This window comes from Metopolophium dirhodum, chromosome 1 (genome assembly GCF_019925205.1).
Source record: "Metopolophium dirhodum isolate CAU chromosome 1, ASM1992520v1, whole genome shotgun sequence".
Lineage (NCBI taxonomy): Eukaryota > Metazoa > Arthropoda > Insecta > Hemiptera > Aphididae > Metopolophium > Metopolophium dirhodum.
Window position 1 is genome coordinate 16,668,799 of NC_083560.1, and position 11,213 is coordinate 16,680,011.

At 28.8% G+C, this 11,213-nt stretch overlaps 1 protein-coding gene across 1 annotated transcript; it reads left to right on the top strand.

Annotated features, from left to right (window-relative positions):
- The first annotated feature begins 4,117 nt into the window (after positions 1-4,117).
- Positions 4,118-10,600, top strand: LOC132934972 (cathepsin B-like cysteine proteinase 4). Its single transcript, XM_061001412.1, has 6 exons — positions 4,118-4,355; positions 8,664-8,894; positions 8,971-9,171; positions 9,758-9,905; positions 9,992-10,102; positions 10,268-10,600. Exons 1-6 carry the CDS (start codon positions 4,236-4,238, stop codon positions 10,477-10,479), a joined length of 1,023 nt encoding a protein of 340 aa, XP_060857395.1. The 5' UTR covers positions 4,118-4,235; the 3' UTR covers positions 10,480-10,600.
- Positions 10,601-11,213: the final 613 nt, after the last annotated feature.

An 11,213-nucleotide genomic window follows, 5' to 3' on the forward strand; every position in this document is an offset into this window, starting at 1 on the left:
GACCAAGTTTGCAGTGTACCTCTCATACCTAAATTATTACTATAGAAATGTAGAAATATTAAAGATAGGAGGTACATAGGTATGCACGATTTTTTTTCATAGGCATTTAAAGTTTAAATTTTGACAAATTTCGTCAAAAGCAATAAAATTACAAATAATTTTGTAGTTAAAAATTTACAAAATGTTCAACTCTCATAGCGAAGGATTGAAAATTAATTACGTGGTTTCTCATAAGCACCTATCGTACTGTAACAAAAAAAAAAAAATCTAAAAACATATATTTTACAGCAGCGGTCACAAAATAGCGGCCCGCGAGATTGATACGGCCCTCGGATAAATATTATCCGGCCCTGAGACAATGAAAAAAAAGTAAAAACCAATAATAAAGTACATATTATCAGTCAAATATTCATTATTCGAGCCCTTCAGAGTATTCACAAAATATCATTATTTCCCATTATTTCATGCATGCTGTGAATGCAGCTGCGTTCAGTGTGTTATCTACGTTTTTAACGAGTTTACTATTTTTTTTTTTTTAAGAGGTCAACGATACTGATTAAGTACTAACACTGCGATGATATTTATTAAAATTAGTATAAATATTATATACATAATAAAATATAAATATTTTAATTTTTGAGTGCCCTCGACATTTCTTCGTGTGCCATGGATTTGCCGTCCCTGCTATATTATAAGTACCTACCTTATTTAAAAACTTGCTTAACAATAACACATCTGATTTTACATTTTTAAGTAAGACTTGAATCAAGTTGTGGACACTTTCGTTAGTACGAACATTAGAAATAATAATATACTAACACTATAGAATGGTGTGAATAGGTTCGTTATATAAATAGGCAAAACGTAAAATGTACCAAAAGTACCAACTAGATTCACTTTCATTCCAGAAAAGATATTGAAATTGAAAATTAAAGATTAAAAATATAGAAATAAATATAAAAAAGGTGGGTACGTGGATGTCGCTCTGCTGTACAGTAGGTTACAAGTACGTCAATGTATAATAGATCAGTGGCGGTCAAATGGGGGGGGGGGGGGATAGATCCCACCAGGAATTTTTTTCTTATAATTAAGTATATTCTATAATGCAGTGGTCACCGAATGGCGGCCCGCGAGCTGGATACGGCTCTCGGATAAATATTATATGGCCCTCAGACAATGAAAAAAAAAGTAAAAACCGATAATAAAGTACATAGGTAAGCTCAGTGGCCTTGCCGGTTTTTTTGATTTGCCACCAGACAGTAGCTGTTTTTAAAGTTTTCAATATCAAACGTCATTATGAGACTTCACATAATAAATCATTTGTATTTTATTTTTATTTATTTAATTAAATTTATTATTATTAACGCCACTAGGCCACTATGTTCCTTTTCATTATAATACAATATGTTAAAAATATTTGCTTTAAATATTTAGATGGCCCCCGAAAATTGTCAAAATTCCCAATGTGGCCCTCCAAAAATATTAATTGGTGATCCCTGTTTTACAGTTTTTAGATTCTGAGCGAAGCGATGAATTTATTGACTTTATAACGATGCGTGTTTTTTTTTTAAAATTTTTTTTTTTGTGTCTGTCATCACCTTTTAGGACAGTAAAAATGCTTGGATTTTCTTCAATGCTAACTTTTCTGTTAGGAAAATGAATCTAGTTGGTACTTTGGGAGGGTCAAAAGTAAAAATTTTTCAGTAGTTTTCAAAAACGACGTGAAAAACAAAAGAAAAATTAAGGAAAAAGTGGAATTTTTACGGAAAATCTGTTTTTGAGAAAATCGAATTTGGTTTTTGGTGAAACTCTAAAACAAATGACCGTAGGTACATGAAATTTTGACTGAATGTTTATACTAAAATTTTCTATACACGATAAAATTTATAAAATAATTTTACTCTTTTTTACGGACATAGTCAGTTTTCAATTGTTTTGGTTTATTTTTCTATAAATCGCACTCCTAGAACAAGACTGCCACAACTCAAAATTCATGAATTTTGAGTTATGACTACTTTTGGATAGAGAAAAATAAGCTCTATTTAATGCAAGAACGCCACATTCAATATCATTTTTCATTTAGCCACTATAGAGATGTGTCAGTATTGAATTATTTAAATATTGGTTAATTTTCAATGCAAGAAAGCCATATTTACTTTATGGCAGTATACTTATTTTTATTTATCAAAATTATCACTGAAGTCAAAATTCAAGACTGCCTTATTTCGACTTGTGGCGTTCTTGCACTGAATAAAAACTAATTATCGTGTAATATGTTGAGTGCAAAACAGCAATATTTAGAGTTGTGGCAGTATTGCATTTTTTTGTGGCTTAAATTCAATACTGCCATATTTTAATAAGTGGCCATCTAAAAATCAATTTCTGTATGCAATACAGTCGCATCTCAAAATATGGCAGTCTTGCATTTACTTAAAAAATTGTAAATGGCCACAAGTCTAAATTTTTGGGTTTAAGAGTGAATTTCAAAATATTCGAAAAATTAATATTGTAAAGTATGATTGTAAGTATTTAAGTGTTAAATTTCAAACGCATAAGTAAAAAACTCATTAAAATATCTTAGGTCCAAACTTCAAATTAATTTTTCTCAAAACTATACATTTTGAGTTGTGGCAGTCTTGTTCTAGGAGTGCGAAATATCAATACAATTTTATTTGTTGGGTAAAAAAGCATGAAAATTTAATGCAAGGCTCCTGATATAATGTTACAATAGCAGTTGAAAAATATTAAAAATACATTGGCATAATTTTTTTTATATGCATTTAAAGTTCGAATTTTGACAAAATTTTATTGATTATTTTGTAGTTGAAAATTTATAAAATGTTCAAATTTTTTAGCTAAGGATTGAAAATTTAAAACAAGGTTTCACGTAAATAGGGTTATATATAAATTACTTTATTCACAATAATATCATCAAATATACTTGGTAATATCATAGGCTGACTGACCATTTTCGCTAAGAATCGTTTTTCTTATACAAATATATAAATTGAATTATAAATAAATTATAAATATGAATTCAAATTTAACACCATCCATTACAGTGACCCACTTGTCACTTACTGTACAGCAGAGTGACATCCGCTTACCCACCTTTATTTAATCGATATAGATTTTAGTTGTTTTGTTGTAATTTACAAATATTTATCGTGAGTATTTGCAATTTATATTATCATATTTTATACCTGTATAAGTAATGTAATTTTAAAATGTTGTTTGTATAAATTATTTGATGTTTAAAAGTAAATTGTATAATATTATAATAGGTATATTATGTCAAAAATATCTTACGTTGTGTATTTATTTCATAAATAGTACAATTTAAAAGTATATCTATAATTTACGCAAGTACACGAAAACCAATATACTTAATTACCTATTAAGTACAATACGTTTTTAATAAAACCAATTTTAAGTCAATTTGTGTTATTTTTTTTGAAAAAATATATCTAGAAGATAACTGTTTACACGTTAATTGAATAATTAGCATACGTATTGATTAAGTATTTCGATATTTTTCTAGTTTTTTTTTTTTTTTACTTATATTATTATATTTGCTTTTATTTTGTACAGAAATATCTATACCTAGAAATAGATGGCAGGCACCACTTTTGGGTGGTTATCGCTCGCACTTCAATTTCGTACAAATTATTTAATTGTCGTAATTAAAATATTATCGAAACTCAAATAAACAATGACTGTACTTAGACTATAATATAATAATAAGTCAATTGAAATATTTCATAACATTATTGTGATGATTTCTGAATATAACAGTCTGATAATAATTTTCGATAAATGAGTGCAAACACATTCAAGACTAAATTTGAAGTGTTAAAACGACACGAAATTTAAATGATATATTATATGGTTTTATGTATACCTATTATGTGTATAATAGTTATTTAGTTATGTAATATTATTAATTTTATTATTGTTTCAAATTAAATATTCGACAATTATTTGATAACATTTTTCGTTATATTTTATCATACCTACGGACACTCGATAATCTATAAGAGCTTGAAAAATTAAACAATACCTATATTTTGAATATCAACGTTATACGTAGGTACCTACTTGACACGGTATTCGTACGGTATAAATACTCGACCACTGGGCACGTTAAAACCACTGGTTGCTGTTGTAACTGCCGCAACGGATGCTTTTTAGTTGATTCGTTTCTTTTGCGATTATTTTCCAGCAAAACCGTAAAAATGGCTCGTCTCGTAATCTTGTTGTCCGTCGTATTATTCAGCGTGTATCAGACCGAACAAGCGTATTTCTTGGAGAAAAGTTACATCGACATGATCAACGAAGTAGCGACTACCTGGACGGTAACTATATAATAATAATAACAATACTATATCTATAATGTACCTCTGCGTAGTATAATATTTTGGTTTAGTTTAGTAATCCTACTAATATTATAAACGCGAAAGTTTCTAAGCATGTTTGTTACTCTTTCACGTAAAAACTACTGAATGGATTTTAATGAAACCTTACGATAATGTAGCTTATACGTCAGAATAACACACAGGCTACAATTTATAAAGATAAATCGTGTGATTTTTTTTAATTTTAATTTTATAAAAATGTGTAAATTGTATATACCTACACCTCTTTTAGTAAGAAATAGTCGCTGGTCGAAAATAAATAACATTCAAACAATAAATAATTCAAACAGTTATTATAATATAATATAATTATTGCATATACACGAAGATCTGATAAGTAGTTCCAGAATTTAGTCCGTGTATTTATATAGTTGGATATATAAATTAAAGTTTGTGGGTAGATAGACCTCTGGGTAGAAGATGGGTTAATTTACAAAGGGTTAAATTTGTTTTTTTTTCATCGGATTTTAGTACGGTTATGTTAGGATAGGATTTTGTATAAGTTGATTATATTAATCCATCATTCTTGGTATAACTTTGATACTTTAGAGTTAAATCATACACTCACGTAAATAAATTTGTAACTATTAAAAATATCATCCGCTAATGTCCAGCTCGATTACAGGTAGGTACTTTATAAAATAACCGTCGTTTGTTTTATCAAACGAATTACTTTGATTCTGGCTGTACTTGCCTACACACTGCAGCGACAGTGTCGCATCAGTATAGGGCAGTGAAGTTGTTGCATTTGCATTTTTTTTTGTAAATGATTATATTTATTGCTGAGTGAGATTAAAACATGTTTCGTTTACTTCTTAATTTAAACAAAAAAAAAAATTATTTGTGTATAATTATATATAAATTATATTATAATGCAATTTTGGCGATTTTTTTAAATTTACTGCAATTTTAACTATTTTTCATAATTTTCGCTTATATTTAAGATTATATAACTTAATGTATGAAATAAAAGTAAGTAAACGTAGCAGTGAACAAATTTCTAGATTTGTTGTAATAGTAATTATTTTATTAATATTTCTATAGAGCGATTGTAATATAGTTATCATATTTTTATAAAGCGATTATCGCATTAAGGTGGCGAAGAAAACGTAAAAAATCATTTGTTGTGCAATGCAATAATTGAATAATGTAAGCAATATTCATATTTAATTTTTATTATCATTATCTATTAATATGTTTGATTTAATTGATTATAATTAAATTTTTTCGATGTAATTTTTAAATTTACAAGTGCAATTTGTAATATATTTTAATGCAATAGTGCAATTAATTTAGTGAGTTTTTTAATGCAATAACTTCACTGCCCTATAGTCACCAGCATAAATTGTTAAGGCAGGCAATTATGCCGGTTTTCCCGAAAACCAGAGCCACTAATCTAAGCCTCGCGATTTTTGTACAATGTTATAAGACACCCTACACAAGGTAATTGTAAGACCTAACTAAATGAAATATTCTAGTTCCAAAATAATACAATATTTTAAATTCTGATCAGAGCGAAGGATGTATTGATTTTGAACTATGTGTTTTGTGTTACGTATGTGTATTGTGTACCTATGTGTACTACACGATTTCTAGTAGAAATAATGCTGTTTTGATTTTGAACTGTGATATATTTTCTTGTAGGAAAGTGCATCTTCATTTGATACTTTTGGTATACTTTATGTGGGTATTATATTATTTTATTTCTTAAATTTTAAATTAAAATTTTCATAAAATGTTGATTATTTCTATGCAATTGTTTGTAGGTATTTATACCACGAACCTATTGACACCATTCTATGGTAACTGGTAACGTGGTATCGACCCAAAAATAACAATAATAAATTATATAAATATAATATAATATACTATTATAATAGTTAAATATTAATAATATTATAAATTCAAAGTTTTCATACATGAAAAAAAAATGTAGGTAACTAAATCATAATAAAAATTACTTTAATACAAATATAATATATATAAATGTATTTATTCCTTCATTATATTATAATGTATAAATCAATAAAATCCTAATTAACAGCTTGTTAGTAACGATGCAATAGATAAAAAAAAAATAGATAGTATTATTATAATATTATGTTTGCATAAAAATATGTTTAAATGCTATCTATGAATGGGTTCTATCATGGAATGTCCTCCCCCCTCACATCAATCATTCTGCTGTATAAACGTACACAATATTATATAATATATTTTAATGTTTAAGTTCGATTTTTATGCCTTGACGCATGAATTATAAATATTCTATTAAATATCTAAATAAAAAAATTCTATGAAAATACGCCGAGAAAGGTATTTAAGTATTTCATAACAGTGGGTGTACTTCGTTGATTCGAGGGGATATCATGTCTAGTTTTTCCAAAATTAAACGACTTAATCATGATAAAGACGATACTTAAAAAAAAATTATCAAATACACTTGAATAGTTGAATAGCTCGAAAGCGAATTCATCGGATTTGATAAAAATATAACTATAAATGTAAAAGTATATTATGTTATACGATATAATAAAAACAATTTCTGAGAAAACATGTCATGCCTCAATTGGAAATGATTTGTGCCACTTATTGTTGGAAGAAAGATATTATTATGTAAGCCTGGGCATAAACGAGTTACAAAGTTAAAGTTAAGTTATTTTTAACTTTTTAAATTTAATTTTTAACGTAACTGGTTTTTATTTATACAAACTAAGTAAATTTAATAACGAGTTACTTTTAATCAAATCCAAGTTATGCTAGTTTATAAATAACAAAATAATAATAAATAAATATAATACGAGTATTATTAATGATGCATTTTGCATACAAATTTACTTAAATAGGAAATTTAAAATTAAATTTAACTATTAAGAATTGTAAGTTAAAAGTTAAGATGATTTTAACTTTTTAACTTAACTTTTTAAAATTTGATTTTCATTAACTTCATTTTGAAATTAATTGATTTTTATTGATATAAACTAAATAAACAACGAGTTACTTTTAATCAAATCCAAGTTACGTTAATTTATAAATAATTAAACAATAAGTATAATACAATTATTATTGATGACGCATATTGCATAAATATTTATTTTATATTATTTTAAATCATATTACTGGCTATTTATATATCGTTTAAAAAAAAAGAAATAACTCAACTTAAGTTAATAAGTGGTTTTTACGTTTCCATATAACTTTTAACTTAATTGAGTTAGAAAAAAAAATAGGATAACTAGTAACTCTAAACTTTTTAAAATATCTACCATCAAGTAACTTAACTCATTTAAAAACCATCATCAACTTGCCCAGGCTTGTATATTAATAATAAAATGCATTATAATGCGTATGCTTATAGTGTACAATTTTTAAGAACATACTTATTAATATTATAAAATATTTTCGTCATAATGGTATAAAATGTTAAATGGCATATTATATACATTATTATAGGTACTGTATTAAGTTTTTAAATTAAAACTTATTAGTTATTAGGTTATGCTCATAGCTATTTAAAAATTAAAAAGTTTATATTCATAAACAGCCAATAATTCCAATAGACACAACAGTCCTAGGGGTTCACATTTCGTTCTCGGCTCTCGCAGGTTAGGTTAGGTTAGGCAGACTTCAATATTGTGTTTCAATGCTTTTTGCATGCTTTTGGTACCTATTGACTATTATATAATTATCTACATGTGTACCTTTATTTTCTACATTTAGTTATACGTACCTGTATTAAATCTATTTTCGGTGCTCAATAATATTTATGATATTTCAAACCATATCACTGCAGGCTATTTATATATTAAAAAAAAAAAAAAAACTACAAAAATACTTAACTTAAGTGTATAAGTTAAATGTAAATTTCCATATAACTTTCGACTTATTTGAGTTAAAAAAAAATCAGAATGACTATTAACTTTAAACTTTTTAAAATGTTTTCTATAAACTTAACTTGACTCAGTTCAAAATATTATGTATGTACAACGAGGTGCCTAACAATATTCAGGATTTCGTATTAGAAAAGAAGGAGAGCAATCGATGTATTTATTTAATGTATATTTTATTATACTATTAAAATGTGTACTTATTATTTATATACCGCATTATTGAACGCGTATTTTCATATAAAAATCTGAGATTCGGTGAAATCCAATAATATTATTAGATACAAATAATATATTATAGAATATAAATATAATAATATGACCAACGCTAACCGACTTTCGTTCGATTCCCGTTTACTAGGCCGGTGTTAATTTCGACCCGAGTATACCAGAGGACCATTTCATTAAGATGTTGGGATCTAAAGGGGTGGAATCTGCCAAGCAAGCGAGTGCCCATGAGTTCAAAACAAACGACGTCGCTTACAACAACCATTTCGGCTATATCCCGAGGACATTCGACGCTAGGAAGAAGTGGAGACATTGCAAAACGATCGGAGAAGTTCGTGACCAAGGACATTGCGGATCCTGCTGGGTGCGTTTACCGGAGGGCTTGCGTCGACGGATCGAAATCGTATAATGGATTTAACGAATTTATTTTCTAATTATAGGCGTTCGGAACCAGCTCAGCGTTTGCCGATCGTTTGTGTGTGGCCACTGACGGAGATTTCAACCAACTGTTGTCCGCCGAAGAGATAACGTTTTGCTGTCACACCTGCGGATTTGGATGTCACGGAGGATACCCGATCAAAGCCTGGAAATATTTCAGTACACACGGTTTGGTGACAGGAGGAAATTATAAATCTGGAGAGGTAATAATATAATATAAGTGATAATGATGCCGTTGATGTATATTAAGCTATAGAGTAGAGTAGTATAGTGTAGTACAAAGTCACGTGTCTGCAAGTAAGCAGAAGACTTACATAGCACTTGCATATTCCTAATGGATTTTGTAAGACGTCGCAGAGTATAATAATAGTTTGTGAATCGTTTTAAAGCGTGTATAGAGAATTTCAGTTTTATTTTACAAACAACGAAAGTTTTTCAAGAAAAAATTTCTGGGTAAGCACCAACTATTTAAATATTTTCTGGGTGCTAATTCCGCCAAGTCAAGTTGCGGACTTCCGTCAACGGCTACAACGACACATAATTATATTGTTGAATTTTTGATTAGTCATTTAATATAATATACAATCATGATGTGCATGATGAAAGTGGCGTAACTCGGCTATACTTAAGTAGGTACGGAAAGTGATGAACGTACGGTTGATGGGTAAATTATAGTTGTTTTGGTTGTCATGATACTGGCAAAAACCAATAAGTCCGATTACGGATTTACAGTTGTAAATCACCCATTGAGCATAAATTACTGTTGCTTAACGCCCATACGTATTCCAGGGATGTGAGCCATACCGAGTTCCACCCTGCCCACGAGACGATCAAGGTAAAAACACGTGTGCCGGTAAGCCAATTGAAAAAAATCACAGATGTACGAGAATGTGTTACGGAGATCAAGACCTCGACTACAACGACGATCACAGATTTAGTAAGAACTATTTACAAAACGTTAACGATTTGCCGACAAAATAATATATGTTTAATCTATATAATAATTGAATCATGATTGTATAGCACGTGACTACTACTACCTGACTTACGGCAGCATCCAAAAGGACGTTATGAATTATGGACCAATCGAAGCATCGTTTGATGTGTACGACGATTTCCCCAGTTACAAGTCCGGTAAATGCGCGGATCGGTCATGATAAACCGTACCATATTATTTTATATTAATAAATCACATTTGCATTTTATTCGAATGGCATATTATTATTATTTTTATAATAATAATCGTGTCGTCAAGACAGGACATTTAATCTTGACATTTCCTTACCTTTAATCTTTTAGGTGTTTACGCGAAAACCGAAAACGCCTCGTACTTGGGAGGACACGCCGTGAAGTTGATCGGTTGGGGTGTAGAAGAAGGCACCCCGTATTGGTTGATGGTCAACTCGTGGAACGCACAGTGGGGCGACAACGGTCTTTTCAAAATTAGACGAGGTACAAACGAATGTGGTATCGACAATTCGACAACCGCTGGTGTACCAGTGACCAACTAATAACAGTTATGGTGCAGACCTATTAAAATAAGAACACTCTTGTATCACTGCAGTAAACCATTTTTTTTTATTTATTTCACTGTATTTTATATGTTTGAATAAAATTAATTTTATTATTCAACGTTTTGTTCTGAATGATTTACCAGGAGACATGTGTTTCAACCGCAACACAATAAGCTATAAATTGAGGTGTGTCGGAACGTAAAAAATCTAAAACAAACTTTAGGTGTTCGGTTTGAGTTTGAAAGAAACGGAACCAAACCGACTCGAACGAAAAGTTCGAAATTCAATAATTAATCAAACTACAATGAATTTATGAACTACAAAACATTTCGATTACGTTAAACGTTTCGAATAAAAAAATTTTAAAAGGAGTTTAGTTTTAAATTTTTATTTGTGCTATTGTCTTTTTCATTAATGAAAAAGTATTTAGCAGGTAGTAAATAGATTTAAATTTGGACCGATATAAGCGCCGTAAAAAAGAAAAGAAAAACGGGAAGTTTTACGCAAAATCTGTTTTCGAGAAAATCGATTTTGGTTTTTGGTGTAACTCTAAAACAAATGAACGTATATACATGAAATTTTCATTGGTTGTTTATATTTGAATTTTCTATACACGATAACATTTTAAAAATATTTTGATTTTTTTTTAACTGTTTAGGAACATTTCAGTTTCCAATTTTATTAGTATTTTTTTCCATGGATGTCAATAAAACTTAATTTGTTGGGTAAAA

Coding starts and splice junctions, on each gene's coding strand:
- LOC132934972 (XM_061001412.1), top strand. CDS start 4,236: ATGGCTCGTCTCGTAATCTTGTTGTCCGTCGTATTATTCAGCGTGTAT. Junction 8,895..8,970: donor GACATTGCGGATCCTGCTGG/GTGCGTTTACCG, acceptor TTCTAATTATAG/GCGTTCGGAACCAGCTCAGC. Junction 9,906..9,991: donor CAACGACGATCACAGATTTA/GTAAGAACTATT, acceptor ATGATTGTATAG/CACGTGACTACTACTACCTG.